Source organism: Chanos chanos, chromosome 7 (genome assembly GCF_902362185.1).
Source record: "Chanos chanos chromosome 7, fChaCha1.1, whole genome shotgun sequence".
NCBI lineage: Eukaryota > Metazoa > Chordata > Actinopteri > Gonorynchiformes > Chanidae > Chanos > Chanos chanos.
In genome coordinates, this window is record NC_044501.1 from 20,790,507 (window position 1) to 20,812,989 (window position 22,483).

General features: G+C 40.7%; 1 protein-coding gene across 1 annotated transcript in view; it reads left to right on the top strand.

The window, feature by feature from the left end:
* The first annotated feature begins 2,381 nt into the window (after positions 1–2,381).
* robo1 (roundabout, axon guidance receptor, homolog 1 (Drosophila)) overlaps positions 2,382–22,483 on the top strand; it is a 152,015-nt gene continuing 131,913 nt past the window's right edge. The window contains exons 1-2 of the mRNA XM_030779067.1: positions 2,382–2,592; positions 7,580–7,654. Coding sequence (XP_030634927.1) covers positions 2,382–2,592; positions 7,580–7,654 — 286 coding nt within the window. The remainder of the gene's footprint in view (positions 2,593–7,579; positions 7,655–22,483) is intronic.

Below are 22,483 nucleotides of genomic sequence, written 5' to 3' on the forward strand. Positions count from 1 at the left end.
GCAAAACTGACTGAAAAACTTTATTACAGAGTCTATGAAACTTTATTTTTTTTTCAGCCTCTATTAGATGAGAACACCTGGAACACACTGGTCCTGCCAAAGGGCTCAGAGTATTTAATTTGTTTCTGTCAGGAGCAGGAGCAGGTGGAATAAAGAATAAGTGAGTGGGCTGACTGTTGAGGGTGCTGGTTGACGGATGAGTGCGGTGAGGGCCGGAGAAAAAAAGAGGGGGGAGGGAGGGAGTGAAGAGATGAAACAACGCAGCACATTTTGAATTGTAAAGAGAGTCATCAGTTCACGTTTTCATACATCTTATCAACTCTGTGCTGTTTCAGCCCAAAATGGTTTAACTCAACAGCGTAATGTGATTTTGACTTTTGAATGTCATTGGTTTTCCACCACTAAATCTTAATTGACTAACATTAATAATGTTAACAAGAATAATGACAACATAAATGATACTGACAATGATGTAAACGTCTCACACACTGACTGCGCGTCAGCGTGCTTTGAGAACTGGTGAATACAGATTTAATGGAACTCAGGAAAGAATCAAATAAGGAATGAGAAAACACAATTTAAAGATAACGTTTAGCAAATATGAGATTAGGAAAAGAGAACAAAAATGTAAACTAAGAGGAAGGAAGAAAAGGTAGATAGAATGAAGTGAAAGCGAACCTTTATTCAAAGGCAAACTTAAATAGATAAGACTTTAATTTGCTCCTAGAACTTTCTAGAATAGATGCCACCCTGGGGGCTTGGGAGAACAGGACCAAAGCTGCTTCACTCTTTCTGTTTGTAGACCTGGCACACAGAAATAAGTCTGGACTGATATTTGTCCTGTAATGTACTCAGCCAATGATTCAAAGCAAAGCTTGAATAACTGCTGAAATGAGACTGCAGTCTTTTCTAAAGTTTCTAAGTTTTTGTTCTTGTCCTTGCTGCAGCCTACCAGCCTGTTTTTATCTCAGGCAAAGCAGTCTGTAGAGAATTAATCTAAGCCAAACTGTTACGAAAGCATCAATTAATTTCTCAGCATCAACCTTTGCAAGAAATAATCTGTTTCAGTTTTAGAGTGTTTTTTGAGATTGAATCCGTGCCAGACTGTGCTATCCATTTTTTCATCTTGAGTGGGAGATCTATGTTGACCTATTCTTAAGTATCTTAAGAAAATTATGTTTAAATATCAAAAATTGGAGTAAGTATGAGCATTTAATTCAGACATTCTATCACAGCAGGTACACTATCAAATTCTTTCCCCTCACACTGAAAATGTGAGGTAAACTATCTTTTAATTGTTACTAGAACAAATTGTCTGTCATTTCGGATAGAGGTAAACAAAGGAACAGACTCACTCAGTGCTATCAGAAAGGAGGAATATGAAATTCCAAAAAATTCAATGCTCAGTAGGGAGGGAGAGAGAGAACAGTTTTTCCCCCTTTTTGCAGGTAGGGGGTGTGTTTTCGACACTCTGCGGGGAGCACCCTTCTCGGAGAACGTTTTTGTTTTATGCCGCGTTGTTTTGTTAGGTGATGCAGTGTGAATGAAAAGCATTAAATAGTCTTAGTCAGGGAGAAGAAAATACCCATCTCTCTCTCTCTCTTCCACTGCTCGCCTTAACGCCCCCTCGCCCCTCGCCCGAGACGGCCCAGATCTTTGTGAGGGGTCCGTTCGCACTGAAAGGGAAACTCAGCGTGGAACCATGAGAGACCTTTGTTGCGGTCCATACAGAAACATCAGAAGAAAAAGATTTAACATCCACAAACTTGCTTTAAATGTTAAACAGAGACTGGTGAGGCACTGTAGGAATGGCTGCTGCTGGCGGTATAGGAGTAGTGAAAGGGGAGTAGACCTCTGTGCGTTGTGGCATTGTTCTTAGTGTCTGTCATGGGGTTCCTGTCTCATTAGAGAAGGTACATCATAGAGCTGGAGGAAGCCTAACCGTCAGAGCAACTAATGTGGGTTTGGAGCTGTCTGTGGCAGAAGAGTGATAGATTTTAGTGAGATTAAAATGAATATTTTTTTGTAAAGTACAGTATCGACTGTCCTTGTTTTGACTGGTGTAAAGCAGGTGGATATGACTGGCTTTTTGTGATGGATGGTTCCCAAGGAAAACCTGTTTCGGAAGATCGAGACCAGATTAGAAGCTAGTTCATATTTCATTTTCATATTCAGAAACGCCAAGGAAAGTCCTCCTGATTCCTTGACCTGTCTTTGGAATACCTTGCAAGATCATTGGTTAAAAAAGGATTATACTTTAAAATGAATAGGAGGGTCTGTTCTTGAGATTTTAAGTGTATTTACAGTACCTTTTTGGGGGCTTGTCGTGGATTCTGGACACACAGGAGCTCTGAGGTGTGTTTGAAGGGAGACTGGCTGCCATGCGGCCCATGGCTCTGGTGATTGTGATCCTGTCTGTGTTGGTCATGCTGGAAGTCCAGCCCCGTGGTCCCCTCCACGGAGTACCCCGCCACGCCGGCCTGAGGAGCCCAGTTTCCCACTGGTGCCGACGGCCGCACGGGAACGGGCCAGAGCCAAACCGCAGCCCCTCCTCGCATGGCAAGACACACAAATGTAATCAGATCTTCCATAGTAAGTACAAGTAACATTCCACTGACATCTTGGTATTTTTGGTGGGTTTGAAGATCGTCTTGTTTTTTTTTTTTTGTTGTTGTTGAACATTAATGATATTGACCAGGTTTTTGGCTTTTCGGCGTAAATTCGTTCACTGCCAACTCTCTGTCTGAACACTTTGCACTCTCTCTCATTCTCTGTGAGTCAGATGTTATTATTGGGGAAATAACGCAGGAGTATGCATAAGTGTGGTTAGGATTGGAGATGCTATTTTAGACGTATTTAATTTGATAAAGATATGTTGTTAAAGAGAAGCCTTCTGGGCAAAGCAGACTAGTGGTTCTGTCGTAACTTGAGTACTCTAATGGAGGAGCCTGTGGAGGCAGGGTGGGAGATTCAAATAAACTGATTCAAATAAACCATGTTATAATATTACCTGAATACTGGCTGTTACTATGACTGTTATTATGCAGTTCTCGTTATATTATAATCGTGCACTAGGCTTTAATCTTTCCCAGGTCGGATTCTTATAGTCTCTGTTACAATAACGCTCATTATGGCAAGACATTATCCTGTTATATGGATAGGCTTGTGGTTCTTTCTATAATTACATAAACAATTCCTTAGGGCTTCAGTACATTTTTAGGTATGACAAAAAGTCTCTCCTTCTCTTACGTCCTGGCCCATAGGAGAGAAACTCACACTGAGAACATTTGGCAGTTTTTTGCACTCAGCACTTCTGTCCCGGGCCAGATCATTCTGTCGGTCTCTTTGTCTCAGCCTTGGCCTGATCAAGGTCAGTTTTCAGAAAGCAAGCAGGCAGCAGGCTCACAGAGTTCAAAGGCTCTCAGCCACGCACGGTGTAAACTGTATGGTGTAGACTGCAATGGAAGAGGCAAAAGAAAAGTTTGTACGAAATAATTAGCTAGTGTTAGTTTACTTCACCAAAATAAATTAACACTAGCTGAGAACTGCAGTTCTGCGCTTTTTACGAGTACAAAGTCAGTTATCAAAATCCCATATTATTATTATTATTATTATTATTATTATTATTATTATTATTATTATTATTATTAACAACAACAACAACAACAACAATAATGATAATAATAATAATGTTTGTTCACTCCAAAATGCTGTTCCTTTGTATTTTGCCTGTGTGAACATAAAGCAAAAAAACTGCAGTCATCTTTGAACTCATATTGTGTTTGTCTGTCTGCAGGTTTTTCTATATTCTGCTATAGTGTTGTTTTTCATTTCAGCATATGACATCATTAACATCCTGTTTTTCCCAGCATCTCTTTATCGTCACAGTTCAAAGCAAAGGGCATTTTCTGCCCTAATTTCAGATCAAATATGAACCCAGATTGTAAACGACTAGACTATAAAAACAGGATTTTTTTTTTAAACATCTGTTATAACATATGCTTTATAGCACTGTGATTCTGAGTTGCATTTTAATATCTTTTAAATGTATGATAATGCCATGTGTCTTGAATTTGCATATGTCCTATGCCACATGCAAATATAGTAAGTATGTTTGTAATTTCACCTTCTGGAACTATGCCACACAGCCTTGCTTTGGACCCTGACAAAAGATAAACTCTCAGAAAAGTTTTTTGGAAAAGAATTGTCTAATAGAGGCATGCCTAATGAAAATCATTTGTTTCTTTCAACCACAAAAAACCTCCTTTAAGAGTCATATTTCTTATCTTAGACAGTGTTCTTATCTAAAGATATTCTTGTCAAAACAATTCCAAATTTTAAATATGGAAAAAAAAATGCCGCACAATTCGTAGCGCCCACTGAATACACCTTAGACCACATGATCAGCCTAGGCCCCATGCTGTGTGACTGAAATAGAAATGACTGGAAATGACTGTGTTATACACACTGTATCAGTCTGGTCACCTCATAAAGACACACTGTGTTGGTGTGATGACCTCATAAAGACTGTCTGTGTTATACACACTGTGTTGGTGTGATGACCTCATAAAGACTGTCTGTGTTATACACACTGTGTTGGTGTGATGACCTCATAAAGACTGTCTGTGTTATACACACTGTGTTGGTGTGATGACCTCATAAAGACTGTCTGTGTTATACACACTGTGTTGGTGTGATGACCTCATAAAGACTGTCTGTGTTATACACACTGTGTTGGTGTGAAGACCTCATAAAGACTGTCTGTGTTATACACACTGTGTTGGTGTGAAGACCTCATAAAGACTGTTTGTGTTATACACACTGTGTTGGTGTGAAGACCTCATAAAGACTGTCTGTGTTATACACACTGTGTTGGTGTGAAGACCTCATAAAGACTGTCTGTGTTATACACACTGTGTTGGTGTGAAGACCTCATAAAGACTGTCTGTGTTATACACACTATGTTGGTGTGAAGACCTCATAAAGAGTGTCTGTGTTATACACACTGTGTTGGTGTGAAGACCTCATAAAGAGTGTCTGTGTTATACACACTGTGTTGGTGTGAAGACCTCATAAAGACTGTTTGTGTTATACACACTGTGTTGGTGTGAAGACCTCATAAAGACTGTCTGTGTTATACACACTGTGTTGGCCTAAACGCCTTGGCAAACACTGCCTGTGGAACACTGCTTCAGTAAAACTGTCAGTCCATTACCAGATTTCTTCAGCTGGCCAGCTAGTGACAGAGCTGAGGCAATTAAAGGATTTGTTCTTCATTCAGCTGGTTAAGGAACAGAGGCCTGTTGGAGAAAAGAATGGAATGACAAAAGAGAGATAGTTCAGGAAAATGAGACAGGCTCAAGTTAATGTGTTTATTAATGTAACCAAGCATTAATCAGTGTGTGTGAGTGTGTGTGTGTGTGTGTGTGTGTGTGTGTGTGTGTGTTAAAGGTAACATGTTTTATCAATATGTGTAGTGTGCTGGATGTTTAGGCAAATTAGAGAAGAAATAAAAGAGACAGATAAAAGAGACAGCAGATAAAACTATTGCAAATCCCAGAGTAGAGTCACATATCAGGTACGATTACACCCACAGATAAAACGTACTGAAGATCCACTTAATAGTGTGAAACATATAAAACATGTCAAATCATTTCTTTTTACTTTTGATGCTTCTGTAGAGTCTCCTTCATATTGCCTGATGCTCTGTGTCCTCTCTAAATGAAAACATCTATGAAACTTCTCTTACTGCTTTACAGTGGTTTTTGGCAAATAGATGAAGAGCAGATCAGGTACATAAAGAAAATGGAAAAATATTTGAGGCAGTTAGTGTCTGTTACACAGAAATTCTCAGGAGACGTTGATATACTTTTTCTTTTTTTTTTTTCCTTTTTTCCTGTAAATTTGGCTTTACTGGTCAAATGTACAGTTCAGCCTCGTTATTGTACTGCCACATTGTATCCATTAGAGGGAGCCATTTGGTTAGTTATGGTCTGATTAGACATACTCCGCTGCTATTGATGAGCTCCAGCTATGCAAGAGTATGAGCGACTAACGGTCTTCGCCAATCTCTTCAGCACAGAGGTAGTGCAATTTTTGAAAATGGATTAGCCACAGTATACCTTTTATTTTCTGGAATACATTTTATAAATTATTTGGATTGTAATCAGTTCACCTTAAAACTTCCAAAATATATTAAAGCAAATACAAGAGTACGCTAAATGAAAAAATTAACTATTTCTGATATTATGTTAATATAATCAAAGATAGGCATTGGGCGAAAGTCCCCTGACACAGAGAACTATTACACGTTGTAAGAAGATTATCATCTTTAATCACGGGATTGGGTCAGCCAATTTCAGTCTAATCGCCCTCAAGTGAATTTTAATAGACTGATTAAGATTGAGATCAAGGAGCTCTCTAATGGGATTGTGACTTATTTGCGCCTTCATTCAGCCACCTAACTGCACAAAACACTAACCGGTTTTAATGTGCAGTTAAACGTACAAATTAGTATACTCTGGTTCCAACTACGCGGTCTTTGAAACTTGAGATACACATTTATGTATAGAACACTGTCCATTCGTTGTCGAATTTGGGTAACTCGTGTGCGTTTTCTTTCGAGATGCCCAGATTCCTGGCACATTGTACAACCAAGCCCTTGAAATCCCCCACGCGCTTTGTACAGTTTCCATGTGTTCGAGAAACCAGCATAGAAAAGGTTAATTTTGTCCCATGGAAAAACCCATTGTTGTCTAGAGGGGGAGAATGGCGCATACCATTTGAAGAGCCATTCAGCTCCTTTGAATGAAGTGCCGTTGTTTCAAATCCCCCCTGCCCGAGGTGACAGGGTCCGCGGTACAAACACGGGGATTCAAAACTCTGTTGTAACCAAGTGGGGGAAAAACTTGAATGATATCAGGATTAAAGTACCTGGACTGGAGAAGTGATGGAAAACTGATCTACTGCCAAAGGACATGAGCATAACTCTAAAGCTTTGCAGCATGTTCCTCTGCTAAGGAAATACACTAAACCAAAAACTGCGTTCAGAACCAGAATTATGTGACAGCGAATATCCCCTGCGATCCATTTCTTATTCTGTGAACATTTTTCAAAGTACCTGGACAAGTAAGGTACTTTTTCACGAACTGAATGATCTTGTATTTCTTCAGAGTCGATTTGAATGGGATCATAAAGATGCCTTTTCTCGGTGAGCCACCGGCAGAAACAGCATGACAAACTCAAGAAAAGGATCAAACCGCGCCTGGACTTGACAAAATTTATTCAGTTTCAAATACTTAACTGTCTTTGAAGCGAAAGAAATTATTTGTTTTGTTCGTCAGTTATCATTCTCGGATCACCTGCTCTTAAACAAGATAAGGGATTTCTCGAAAGTAACAGTTTCTTTCATATTAGAGCGCAAAAATCTTGATACAACCAGCATTTGAAGCTGACAGTGATATGGAAACAGATGTGGAAACGAATGACATTTAAGAATAGTATTATGAGGGGTCGACAGATAACATTTTATCTGTGATTGTTGTTTTTGGATTGTGGATTACACAACTAATTCTGAAAGGGGACAGTTTTGGAACTATGTCGGGAAGATTTGTTGGATTTGCTCTTTTATTTGGATTTCTACAAATTTCTTCAGGTGGGTATTGATTAAAATAGTTTGTTTATAGTTACTTTCAAAATAGCCACACGCCAGGCGTATTCGTTTAGCAATGATTTTGCCATTTTGCGTGTATAATAACTGATGTTAATGATGCTTAAATCAGGACTAGACAGTCCTCGGTTTTTCGCGTGCTACCAACCCTCCTCTGCGGATACGAGATAGTCGGACATTCCCAGTTTTAGGTTTAATTTCTTCTCATTTACTCCTCCTTAATTTTTCAAATTTTATTTCATTTCATTTTATTTTATTTTAAGTTATAAATTTCATGTTTTAATAACCAAACACACATAGGCTACCTTCTGACTTCTGGACGGGTCGAACGTGAGCACCATTGCGAGCACAACATAGATGGCTTTTTAATTTTACTAAAATATAACGTTTGGTGTTTGAATTTTTTATTGCTTTGTGAAACAATGCCTGACATAATTTGAGAATTTTTTTTATTGAGATTTCGCACAAGGGTAGCACTCATTTCTGAAACACCCCGTTTTGCCTCTCTGTGAGTGTCTCACTTTTCTGGATTTTTGGTCGTTGAAAGAATGGTATGTATTGCTTCAGGAAATTTTGCAAGAAAAAGTTTTACTTAAACTCAGTTTGTGTGTGTGTGTGTGTGTGTGTGTGTGTGTGTGTGCGTGCGCGCGCGCGCATTGGGAGGTATCGATCTGTTTGTCGGCTTCCATAATTATTAGAAATGCATTTTGTCGAGCACAGCATTTTGCTAAAAACCTTTACCTTGTCTAGATGGAGCCAGAATAGAGATGAGCTTACGTTTAATGTAACTGTGCTTGTCACTGAATCTAGTCAAGTATTTTCAGTTTTGTTTGCAGTTCAAACACAACATTGACCTGTCCCTTCAGCACAAGATAATGATCCTGTGCTTCTTTCTTTTTCATGTTTTTACAGTTCATATTTTTATGGTTATTTTTCTGTGGTTCTTGGTTTATGTTTTACATGTTACTTTAACAATAATAAAATGAGTTCAGTTTTGAAAAAGTTTGGTTTCAGATCAGCCAAATCACTAACTATCTGTCTGCAACAGACTGAACTGTGATTTAAATCTGCTTGTATTTGGTAAGTTCATCTGTGTTTTAATATAATATTGTCAGTAAGACTGCTGATTGTCTAGTGGTGAATGACACAGTGATAAAAAAGTCCCATGCAAAAATGAAGTTTCATCTGATGCTGAAGCAGCTCAGACAGACATGCTAAACCCTTTGAAGGACCTTGGTCAAACGGGAATTGGGTTGGCAGCTGTGAGTGCCTGTCTCAAACCACTGATCTAGGCTCAGCTCTTTCAGCCTCTTACTCTATGTCACCCATTATGGGAATATAAATAGAGGTGAACCTGGATCAGTTACCACAGTCAGGGAGGCTGCAGGTAATTGGTTCATATATGGAACAGCAGTTTTCGGTGTTGAGGTTTTGGCTGGTTAGCTAAGGGGGCCAAACCCTAACGTGTCATGTCCTATTAAACATGTTTGGATATTGGCCTAAATTCACCAAGACATGTCCTTCTTCTCTATTGTACATGGGGGAAGAAATTAGACTAAGGGAAAAAGAGATGTTGGTATTTGAAGGAAAACCAAACATCAAGCAGGCCCCTCCTCCTGGGTTTGTATGTCTTAAGACTTTTAATGTCACCTTAAAACACTTTAAAACCTTCTGATGTGTGTAAAACACTGTGATTTAGAAGAACGGTATAGCTCCAAGACACTGTTATGACCATGCTCGCTGTCTGAGAGCGCAAGAGCTTTTGTGGGTCTTTGTAATTACTGCTAACTCTGAAGTAATAGTTTTTCATGTCGAGACCTGGAAGAATATTACAGCTTAGGAGCATCGGTGTTATGGTGGGGGTGGGGGGGGGGTTGATGAACAGTTTCTCCAGACTGTTTTGGTGCCTGAGAAGATTAGACAACAGATGTAAAAGCGAAGGAGAGCGAAATGGAAAGACGCATGGGAAGACGAGTGGAGAGACAAGTGGCAGTTATAGATAAAAGATAAAAGCAATTACACAATAAACTGCTGTCTTAATTCATTCTTATCAAATGAACTGAAATACAATTTAGACATTAATTAGCCTCTTAGCTTCCCGAACAGGAAACGCAGTTATGACAAGTATTTGCAACAGAAATGCACGTCTTTAGATTAGAGGGTGATAAAGATTTATATGCAAAGCAATTTATTGTTCCTAAACTTTATATGGTACAAGATTAAAATCCATCCAGCACAAGGATCACGGGTTGTGGCATTTTAGAGTGCTTTAAGACTATATGTACACAAACTGGCTAATTCACACCCCAAATAATTAAAATAGCATTGGCTCCAGGGCATAAATCTCGGCCATTATTGGTTGACTTTTCAAGTGGGGATTGAAAGTGGTATCGTTTTCATTTTGTGCAAAGATCACTGATCAAAATGGAACTCTGTCCATAACTGGTCCAAAAGCAGACTGAAATCTTGTAATAACTGAACTGCAGAGAGATTCATTTCTTGTCTGACCCGTGAGTTCCTCATTGTCTCTTTATCTATCTCGATTTGCTTTTTCATGCATGCGCATATTTTTCTTTTTTTCAGTCTGTATGGACTCCTAGCGTAAACCTCATGTGAGTGAGTTGTTGAGAGGCGTCCAGGCAGGAGGCCTGGGAGGTGTCGTTTGGGTTAGGAAACAGTGCGGTGCTTTAACGAGCACCTACAGGGAGGGAGGTCAGAGGTCACGGCTCAGGCTTCTCATCGTGAGGATGATAGGAGAGGGCTCCCATTCTAGCGAAGCTCTCTAATTACGCCAGACACCTTGTCCTCAGGGGCTGCTGTCACACAGCAGTGTCAAAACCACACTGACTCTGTCAGTTACTCCGACTGAGATCCCAAACAAAGCCACTCTGGCCAAACTGCTTCACGGGCATTGTATGATTTTTTTTTTTTGGCACCTGTTTATCAAAGGATATTGGTCAGCATGGCTGGGTCACACTTTGTAAGTCGACTGCTGAAGAAAAAAAAAAACTCCTTTTCAATAAATTCACATCAATCATATTTGAGTTAAAATCATGTTGAAGAGTTTAATTAACATTTCCTAATGAGAGCAAAAATGCATGGATTCCTGAAGTATATTTTAAAACATTAACATTTGGTGAAAAGTTTAATGTATGCATGCATGTGGTTACAGTTTATGAGTAAGTAAGTAAGAAAAAAAAGAAAGAAGAAGACACAGAGGGAGAGAGACAGAAGAAGAGAGGGAATGAGAGAGCGAGATTGTATTTGTTGTCTTCTTTCCTGTTAAGCGATAGGGCTTGTGATGACATGCTAAGTTCGTGCTGTTTCTGGAAAGCTTGTTGTACGACACACACATTTATCATGTCTTATTCTGTAAGCCTGTGAATCGTTTTGTTTCCATCCGTGAATTTGACTTTATCTCTGACTGACATCTCTCCTGTCAAAGTGTTCACCTGAACTGACTCAGCACAGAGAGGTTACACTCCAAGGGGCCGCAACAACTTCCTCTACACACACACACACACACTCATACGCACACACAAAAAGTTTCTGTGATGTGTGATAAATCAGCAGCCAATGTTAACACGATGGCTTTGATTAATCTTTTATGACTGTTTGCTCCGGCAGGTTCCTGTACAAGCCGTGTGCAGGAGAATGAACACGACAAACGCTCCTTTATTCCCTCTGTTGACTTTGGGTAAATTTATAGTTAGAGATAAGACACCTGGGGTTGCTGAAGTCATTTTCTAGTTGATAAGAGGTTTTGATGGAAAGAGCACTGGTGTATTTCGGTATATCTCTCGTCTTTCAGAGACGAAGCCCTCTCTTCTTGCATGTAGATCATTCCTAGTGTGTTTGTGGTTTTGATGAAATGCAACTGACTGGTGTCCTGTGAAGTTCTGTCACAGGTGGTGGGGTGTGTGCGTGTAGAGAGATGGAAAGAGAGAGAGAGAGAGAGAGAGAGAGAGAGAGGGAGAGGGTAAAGGAATGTCTTGTGGTTGAAACCCCATTCATCAGACTGTCTCCCTGCAGCTTAGACCAGTCTAGGCTCAGATAGATAGACTCTTAAGTGAAGCTAATAAATTGTGGACAGGCTGACGGACCAGCAGGCACTGAGCCAATTAATGGCTACAGGTGAGCAATGTCTCCATGTTCTCCCTTCAGCCTCGCATATATGTTCTCTGATCTTCTCAAACGCTCTCTCAACACAGCACATACACATGCTTCTACACTCTCCTGCAGTGGAAGCGTAGCAGTAGAGAAGAAAAAAAACAACTGAAAAAGTCATAAACCTCAAATAATGGCTAAACTTCCCACCACACACAGACACAGACACACACACATTTGCCCACACCCACCCACCCACACACACACAAACATACACACACACACACACACACACACACACACACACTCACACACACACACACACATTTGCACGCACATCACTTCATAAACCTCAGATAATTGGAACCCTTTCAAAGCCAGCATCAGAAAAGCAATTACAAAATAAATCAGGGATTGCTAATCCCAATCCCCTAGACACACCTGTTCGCAGCCAGGGGGGTAGCAGAAATACATATGTAGTCTTCCCTCAAATCCATATAATGTGGGCCTAAGCCTAATTAAGTGGAATTAATCCCATACTGCTCGGGATTAACACTATACAGGGCCTGTGAAAGCACACAGGTCTTTCCTTAAAGGAATGCAGGGGCTCTTTATCACATCTCAGGGAACACACACACACAGAGGGAGAGAGAGAGAAAGAGAGAATATTTCAGCCAAAGTTATCAGGTGAGTCTACACAAAAAGTTTCTTTTTACAAGGAAGACTTCCAATGCTTAACCATTTGTTTCTGTTCCTATCTTCAACTTGTAATGTAAAAAAAGAAACAGAGAGAGAGAGAGAGAGAGAGAGAGAGAGAGAGGGCTGTTTAATTGGATTAACTGATGGACTTGTTTAACGTCAATGTTTTCTTTTAATTTCCACTGATAAGATCTCCATAAAGATAGATAGCGAGGAGGAGTTTAATGTGATGGTGGTTTTAGATTATTTTCTGAAACATGGGACACCCCTGACCCCTCGTACACACTCTTCCCTCAGTGCCTTGGTGGTATTTTAAACCCTTAAGGAATGTAATCCCAGCACAGGGCTGACGGCGGGACGGGCTGTGCGGATGTGGTTACCCATCTAAAACCTATGGACTGCAGAAGACTGCATCCCCCTGTCTGTGGGACACAGTCGAGATGTTGAGCTCGGGGCCTCTGGCCTCCCCTCACTGATGGAGCCCAATGAGCCCACTCAAACTCTGCCATGTTCTTAGAGGATGTTTAGTTGAGGGATTCTGGGAAAAGAAGGCCCTCCACACCCAGAGCTGTGGTGACACTGTTTCCCTGAGCTGCAACTGATGTGTCTGAGATACCCAAAGATCACTGTGTAAAGCCAGATATTAAAATGACAAAAATCTGCAATGCATTAAAATTCAAATGTAGCAAAATGCTATAGAATGCAACACAGTTCACTATATTGCAACAAAGCAACGCAAGACAGTGCAGCCAGATGCAACATGACAAAGCAAGATACAACAGAATAGTGGCCTGGTCATTTTCACCATATTTTGCCTCCTTCTCTCTATCCTTAGCACTCCCCTGCCTTGTTCTCACATTTAAACTAAAAGAATAGAGCTCTCTCTTCTCTCTCTCCCTCTCTCTCCCTCTCTCTCTCCCTCTCTCCCTTTCTCTCTCTCTCTCTCTCTCTCTCTCTCTCTCTCTCTCTCTCTCTCTCTCTCTCTCTCTCTCTCTGCAGTGCCCACTCCCCCCCTTTTTTACCCAACTTTTATTTTGCCTGCCCCCCCCTTTTTTTTCTTTTTTTTTTTAAGACTTGCTTTTTTGTTGCTGGTCAGTGCTGTGTCTTTTCACAGATGAAGCAGACCGACACATAGAGAGGAGCCTGTGGGAGCTGACATGGGGTTGGGGCATTGTGTCGTCTCAACGGGGTAATTGTTAGCCTTCGGCAAAGGGGTGGAGGGTGGCTGGGGAGGGGGCTTCCATGAAGGACTTGGGGTACACAATGGCTGGCCCTGGGGAATGAAAGATGGACGCAGCCCTGTCAAAAATATACTTAACAACAACCACAACAAAAAAAAAAAAAAAAAAAAAAACAGCTGAAAAACGACTGTTATAAGTCCTTTCACATCATTCTTCCTGAGTGAGAACAATGTTCACACTTAGGGAGACAGGACAATGCATGTTTGTGATGTTTGGCAAGGGAAGAAAGGCGAAGACTCATGTCTTTTGACTGCACTCTTCACAGACTAAATGTTTTCGATCCTCTGTTGTACTCTGGCAAATATTATTATTGCCAAAATTCACTGCCTCTTAAAAGAAAGCAGTTGGAGGTAAGAGAGGCTGAGGGTTTGTCCAGAGGAGTATCTGATGAGATGGACAAGCAGTGCTTCTCAAAGCCTTCTTCTGCCGCTGTTACAAGCATCAAAAAGAGATTCAAACTTCCTTTCTTTTCTTTGGCTTCATCAGGAGGAAAGACTGAAAGATGGCATTGAAGACAGCCAATCTTTCTCTGTACCCCCAACTCTCTCTCTCTCTCTGTGTCTCTCTCTGTCTCTCTTTTTCTCTTTTTCATCATTCCTCTGTGAGCTCAACCTCCCTGCCCTGGTGATTGTTCTATTACCCAGTTCACTAGAAGACTTGGATACACTTTTGAAATGCTAAAACTCTTCTTTGGCAAAGTTTGATTGAGAGAGAGAGAGAGAGAGAGAGAGAGAGAGAGAACAATGAAGAGATTGAGGGAAAGGGATTAAATTAGGAGGTAAAAGAAGAGGCACTAATTGGTTGATTTAAAGACATGACCCCATCCTCCATCCCATCCTCCACCCAATGGCCCAGTCTGCTTCTCACACAAGTGTCAAGTCAAGTACGTTTTTTTTTTTAATCATCCCAAACACAGGCTAATATACAGTGGAATGAAATATCGATATCCTGTCCTGTCTCCATTTTATCCTTCTCAGCTCTGCTGCATTATGGGTAAGCTACTACCCTTAGCTACAGGGCTACAGGAGCTCTCCTGACTTACCCCTCTCTAAAACCCCTTGTCCCCTTTATTGAAAATATGAGAAAAAGACTTGTGAAAACCTGAGAACACAGAACAAAATAATTGAATAAGAATGTATAAAACTGACATGGGTGTGGGAGAAGCGTTGGAGTAAAAAAAGGAGAAAAGGTTGTGTAAAAAGGTAATGTAAATAGGATGTGTCATCTTGAATAACATTGCAGTGGATTCTTCATTCAACAATTTCAACAGTTTGGGATCATTCAGTCAAGCCTTGTATTGCAACAGTCAGCCCTTGTGTTATGTGAAAATCCAGAGTAGACAAACGGGGCTTGTACTGTTTTATATTATCTTGGCATTGCTTTACGACGACATCTGTTGAACTCAATTTAATTAGTGTTCACTGACTTGTTAAACAGGTGGATGTGGAATGACTCAGCGTTACATGGTATTGTGACTGAAGTTTTTAAATGTGCATGTGCGTGACTGGTGGTTATGAAAGCCAAATCTTGCTTCAGTCATTTTGTCCAGTGAAGTATCTGTGTATCCACCTTGTCTCACAAACCTGATTAGAGTGTTCAGCTGCCCAGAGCTTTGAGGCCAGTCATGTCATAGACAGTGTGTGTCTGTGAGAGAGAGAGAGAGAGAGAGAGAGAGTGTACTGTGTTTTTTCTGGACAGTTCAGCTCAATAGTTTAGCTGACATAATTAACCAGACTGTGACCTTGAAATGTACTACCAAACGTCTAGAAACAGAACCACACCCACCCTATGTCACTGTCCACAGAGAGGACTTCTAAAGCAAATTTATTACTTTTGAACTTTGAAAATATTGATTTGATGTGAATTTGATATGAAATTGTAGATTGGTCACTAAATGTCAAAGTCGTTTGATAATCCTCTAGCACTGACCCAGATGTCTTTATCTCGATGTGTGTGTCACGTGTGTGTTTTTTTTTTTTTTTTTATGTCTAAATTTAAATGCCAAGACATTTGTCAAGTTTAAAATCAACCTTAACAGGGCAAGTGACAAATATGTAAGCATGTGTGGAGAGCTGGGTTTTTAATTAGAATGTTCTTTACACCAGGTTTGTCTCAGAAATAAATAAATTATTAAAGTATTAAATAAATAAATAGTGCTGCTTTTCTGCACACCTCACATTTATCACTTCACTTTTCTAAAAAGTTCAGCTGGGGATCACATCTGCTGCTTGCCTTTTTTGTTGTTCCATATTTTAAATCAGCTGCAAAAAAAATAAAACACTTTTTTTTTTCGACTTCAGAAGTCACATTGACAGAATCACTTAATGTTCTTAAAAAAAAAAAAAAAGGTTTGTCTGTTGTTGTAATGAAACCTTTTAATGGCCTTTTAAAAAGGACAGTATGATTTATTTCCAGCACAGGGCCTCTGTCTCCTGTACCTACAGGGACTCATACATACCTCTGTCTGATATTTAGTTTGTCTTTCCAACCATCCTTCCTCAATCTACCGAAATTCTGCAGTACATATATGATATCCTGGAACTGTCCAGTAGATGGGAGTTCATTGGTCTCTTGGTATTCTCCAGTGATGAAGCTGACATTGGAAACACAAGGATAAACAGAAGCAATTTAGAGGCTTTTTGTCATGGTGTAAAAGCCCAGACCCAAGTCATGTTCTGCTTTCCCTCCTTCTTGTTCATGGCTATGTCAGCCACATTTTCCATTTATGTTCTGCTGGTTTCTGTGGTGATCAGGACAGCTGGTCGTAACAGAACATTTCAGTCTGTTCTGTGTGTGTTATCTGTCATATTGTCTATTGATTGTCAGGATTCCTGAAAAATTAAGCGTACTGAAACCTTAAAGTTAAGACATTCAATGTAGTTTCATGTTTGGGGACCTTCCATTGTTTTATCAGTTTTCTGCAGACTGTCTGACAGCCATAGGTGTGACTGTGGTTAGCTCCAGTGACACAAATCTATCTGTACAAAAGATGGTGGATTAGGATGAGTACATGGTAGAATAATTGTGCAAAGCCAAGAAGAGGACAGGTCATCAATACAATAGAAATGTGGTTGTTGGTGACAGTGTTGCCAGGATACGGACTGAAAACAGTGAGGTAAATTGTGCCCTGTAGCTGGTGTTAGACAGAGAGGAGGTGTCATTATATCGGTTGGTAACATATCCAGACATGATAAATGGTCATAAACACAGGAGTGTGTTTGAGTGTCAGTCCACACAGGTCTGTGTGAATACACACTTCTCATGTCTTAATTGGACAGAGGAAATCAAGGCTCTCAGTTGGATCTTTCCTATGTGCGGTGAGGGAGATTATAATATGATCAACAGCTTGTTTCTGCTTTTATTCAGAATGAAAGGAAGGTGTGGTGGTGATTGATGTGGTATTTTTTACTTGGGAAAAAGTTTTTTTCCCATCTTTTTCAACATAAATAGAAAACAGAAAAAAAAAAAATCATCAGATACAAAAAAAAAAAATCATACATTTTGTTGTCCAACTCAGTCAGTGCACAGTGATCATGTTTCCTTTATCACCTCCTACTATTCTTAAAATTTCCAGAACATTCTTGACAATAACTAGTTTTGGATCCAAATGTAGCCACTTGAAATATACTCTAGCCTTCCGGGACTCTGTGGTGACCCGCCAGTCAGTTGGCTGTATGGAAATTCCCTTTCTCAGTAGCACTCAAAGTCAAATTGAGCAATGCTCGATTCTTGAGCAAAGTCCCCAAAGAGGTCGAAACATTAACAGAAGAGAAAGAAGGAGAAAAAAAAAAAAATCTTTGCAGTACATTTCCCACACAGCCAAGTAAATGCCCTTACATTTACTCTGAAAAAGTTTCTCCAGTAGCCAGCCAGCCCAGCATCATCTGAAATATGACTTCCCTCATAATCTCTTTATGGCTTAGGTCATCTGATAAATGCACAAATATAACCTAACCACCACAGGCACAGGAGACAGCATGTGCTATTTACTGAGTAATATCGAGGAAGGTTATTTATTTATTTATTTATTTGTTTAAATATGTATTTTTACCCGAGTCATGCCTGTAATTTGGCAGCCGTACAGAACTTTTCTTTTTCTTGGCACGATGCCTACGGTGCCATATTCTGCTCCTTGCTGAATGGTGCCAAGTGAATGAGGTCGTCTCCTCGCTTCACCGCGGGACGTGTCGTTTGAACAGAGATGCTGCGGCGAGGAGCGCGACCTTGGGGAAAACGACGTCGCCTCCTCATTCTTCGTCTAAGCCCTGCCGCCGGTGCCCGCGGCTCGCCAGCCAGAGGAGCTGTGCCCATCAAATGGGCATTTTAAGGAAGATTAAGATGTTGAGCACATACTTAGACTCAGGTATCTTGCCCATACTCAATCTTAAGCCTGATTAAATGTCTGGGCCTACTCTAGGCTGGAACTGCCAGAGAGTGAGAGTGTTAGTAGACATTTTTGGCTTTTGGGCGATTAGCTCTTTTTTTTTCCCTTGAATAACACAGTTGCACAGTTGGTGCATTTAAAAGCAAGGTTGGTAGTAATGACTCTCAGCACTGGGAAGGAGCACATAAAAAATCTAATGGCCTCTTCTTTTCAGAGTGAAACCCAGTGGAAATAGCTTATTGTAAAAACGTGCCAGATGTTTAAAGGAATAAAAGGACAACTCAGCATCTTTATAGTCTTTAAGGTAACCATCTAGGCAGAGAACCCACAAGAAATGTAATCACCCTCAGTAAAATCCCTGTTTTAAAGCCAAAAAACTATGTGCTAAAGTAAGGATAAAGACATCAGTTTATTTGTTGAGCCTCAAGTATTTCCCCACAGTGTAATAAACACCTGGGCTTATTCAGGTAGAAGGGGAGGAAGCTGTGAAGACACCTGAATATGTGTGGATGAGAAAATGATATCCTCAGAATGTTGCTACTTCACACAGAGTTCCCTCCACCGCGGGACACTGATTTGACGGGGCATCGCTAAGCTCACGTAGGGTCCGTTTAAAATAGACTCAACAGGAAAACTTAAAATATAATTGCCTGCACATGCCATTCATAGTCTTCTCTGCAAGCTCAAAAATGTCTTTGTCGCCAGAAACAAAAGCTGTACCCAACCTTTCTTTGAGTGACAGTGTTTCTGTTTGACTCCGAGAACAACCCACCGTCCTTCATCCGCCAGGATTCTGAAACTAGCAAGACAATGCACTCTCGCTCAAACAATGTGTCACCGCTACTCCTGAAACAGATTTAGTGCCAGTCTTTCAGCATATGAATGTGATATCTGAGAAATGTTTGTCCTAAAGGAATGAAAAGGTGCCCTCTTGCCCCTGTTTCACAGGTTTGAAGGTTTTTGTTTGCTTATAATGTTGTTCTAGCACAGCTGTGAACCAATACCCTTTGAATGGATTCTCTTTAAGTTTCCTTCCATGAAGCCTAACACAGCGCTTTGTCTCTTCCCTCTATTCATCTGCTCCTTCTTAAACAGCATAAAAAAGTTTTGAAAAATCTTCACAGACGGCTGATTTTAAATATACTATGGAAAAAAAAAAAAAAACATTTTTCACGCATAATTTGCATTTCTAAACCAGAGTCATCCAAGCTTTTTATCCGTTTGTTTTTTTACCTCTTTTCTTTTTAAGACTGCAACTCATCTACAAATGAAGTTACCAAATTAGTCTTTTTTAATGCCCATCTCCAATAACTGTTTTATTGCTAGAATATAACTTAAGAGCCATTCATGTGGCAACACACACTTTCTCCTGTCACGCTGTGGAAGCCCTGCTGTGCCCTAGGTGTACAAGACAGGGCTGTCTGCATTGAGCGGCTGTAAGGAGAGGGGGAAATACTGCTCCCATTGTTTCGGTTTTTGACCAGGGGTTTAAGAGCAGGATGGTGGGGGGCCTGGGTGTCCCACAGGGCCGTTCAGCAGGGCTGTACCGGAGCTCCCAGCCAGGGGGAAAATGCCGGATCTGTTTCGCAGCTGACAGGCGCACCATCTCAGGGACCAGATCTTAACGATGATGACGACAACGACGATGATGATGATGGTCCTGTCTGTTAGTCTCTGTGGTGTGTCTGAGTCACTCTTTTCACAATCAGCATCAGGATTTTCCATCAGCTTTTATAATCACACAGCGTATGTGCTCAGTGGGAAAACGATCCTGACACACACACACACGCACACACACACACACACAGATGCCTGTCTGCAGGCCAGTGCACATCTCAGGTTTTACTGTATGGTCACATGAGCCAAATGTTATGATTTACGGCTTTTCCCTAGCCTTGATTGTGAAAGAAAAACTTTGCTTTTTTCCCTTTACCATTGATTGGCTGTATTTTAAGTTGACTCTGAACCATTTTGTGCTCTGTAAAAGCCATGTCATCTCAAATCAGACCATATCATGTCACATCTCTCTCACTTTCCATAAACAATGACATTTACATGTTTTAATTTAACAGAAACTACAACATAAGAGGTGGAGCTGACAGAGAGTGAGAGGGGAATAATTCGGGTTGATCTGACAGCGAGTAAGAGTGTGTGTGTGGGGTGGGGGGGTAAAGCAAGTTTAGCTGACACAGAGTAAGGAAGAAGTAAGGCAGGCTGAGCTGACTGAGAGTAGATGGGGGGAGGGGGTGGTGTTTAGTTGACAGAGATTTAGTTGACGGATGTGGAAGTATAAGTTTGCATACATTTGTCTCCTGATTGGTCGGTACTGCGTGGCAGGGTCTTGTGTGTGTTGTGTCAGTGGAGCAGGTCCTCAGGCATAGCCTGGTCTTATCTGGGCCGTTAATCCTGCTGAAGTGGTCCTAATAGCAGATTAATGGTCTGACAGATAGGGTGTGACCCACTGTGGTCTGCAGCTCTTATCTTAGCTCAATATTGAGCTATCAGTGTTCCGCCTTTGGCACGGAATTAAAGAGACAGACGCATCCTGATAGCCAGATTAATGGTCTTCTGCATCGCACCTTCATATAATCAAACTTGTGAAATGCACCGGAGGGGAATGTGCATGAATAATAGGACATAAATTAGAAGAAATTTGAAGTAATGTTATGCAGACACACACGCACACACACACACACACACACACACTCACACACACACACACACAAAAAGTAGTTAGTTGTTTTAGCATTGTAAAAGTTTTGATAAGACAAGGGGGATTATCTGAAGTTGTGGGTCGTGCAAACACACACACTTACAGAGGGAGAGAGAGAGAGAGAGAGAGAGAGAGAGAGCAGACCTGACCCTGAGAGATCTGTGATGTGTCCTTTTCCATCAGGCCTGTGTCAGGGTTGGTAGCTGTTGGCAGCAGAGTCTGCTCCTCTCTTATCCTGATTAGGGGCGAGAAATCAGCAGTGAGACAAGCAGGGCCAGGGAAAGCTCATTTCCATTAGACATCAGAACAGGCACTGGAGCAGAACTTATTACTGCTGTCCCCCAGCATGCACAAGTCCCTTCTTTCTTTCTTTCTTTCTTTCTTTCTTTCTTTCTTTCTTTCTTTCTCTCTCTCTCTTTCTCTCTCTCTCTCTTTATCTCTCTGTCTTTATCTCTCTGCCTGTTTCGTTTCACTCTGTGTGGCTTAATCTGGCAGAAAGAAAGTTGTGATAAAAATGTAATATGTATGAATTTGCCTGAGGGCAGTGTGTATTGTTTAAATGTGAGTGGTTTTTGGACAGGGTGTGTTTGACAGAGCAACCGTTGAGTTTGCTCTGCCCCATTGTGAGTAACATCAGCTTTACGGCAGTACAGCTAAAACACAGACATTGACCCCCAAGCTGTTTACACGCAAACATTACACCTACAGGCAGTCTTGACTCATTTTTTTCTTATTTATATGGTAATTAGCATACAGCAACAGTTTTGTAATGGCTCTTAGAGCAATTTTCTCATCAGACCATTCTCCATAATCATAACGATCATTATTACCAAATGCTTCACTGCGTTCAAGTTCCTCTTCATTACAAATCCACTTTATTAAGGCACAATGTGGAAACATGATTTTTTTTCTTTCTATTTTGCCTGTGGTCACATCCACACAATGTATAGTCTATGATGAAGCTTCATGCTGTTCTATGTAAGTTAAATGTCTTATATAAAATGTGCCCATATGTTAGAAGTATAACCCTTATCTCTGTTTGTCAGGGTTTACTGGGTCTGATTTGTTACAACTTGTAGCATGCGCAAAATTATTCTCATGGTCAGTGATTGATTGAGATGTTATAACATGTCAGTCACTGGTGATAGTTTTGGCTCTGTGAATAATGTAAGCATGACATAATGTGCGAATGGTGTCTTTAAGTCTCACCCGCAGGGTGTAAGTTATCCCTCTCATTGTGTTTGGACACATTTATGGGCACGTCTTGTCCATATTAAACTGAACAACTCTGTTTCAAAGGCCAAAAAAGCATATTTGATTGATATATGGGCAGACGTTTCTCTCGCTAGCGATGTCTGTTGGCCTTAACAATGTACTAAATCCTGGTACACTCTGTTATAAAAAAGACCAGTCAGATGAATGTATTCACCATACACTCCGGAGTGTCCAAACCACTCAGAGTTTTCGGAGTGAGTCGAGGGGAGGGCTTTACGTGTGTATGTGAAGAGTCAGGAGCACAGAGTCACTCCCTGTTTTGTTTTTTCACCTCCCCCTCCATGAAATCCACCAGGAGAAATGAAATGGAAGAAATCTCATTGTATCACTATTTAAACGCTTCCCAGTGGGTTGACTGTGAGAAACATGTGGATGAGAACTTCTCTGATGAAGAT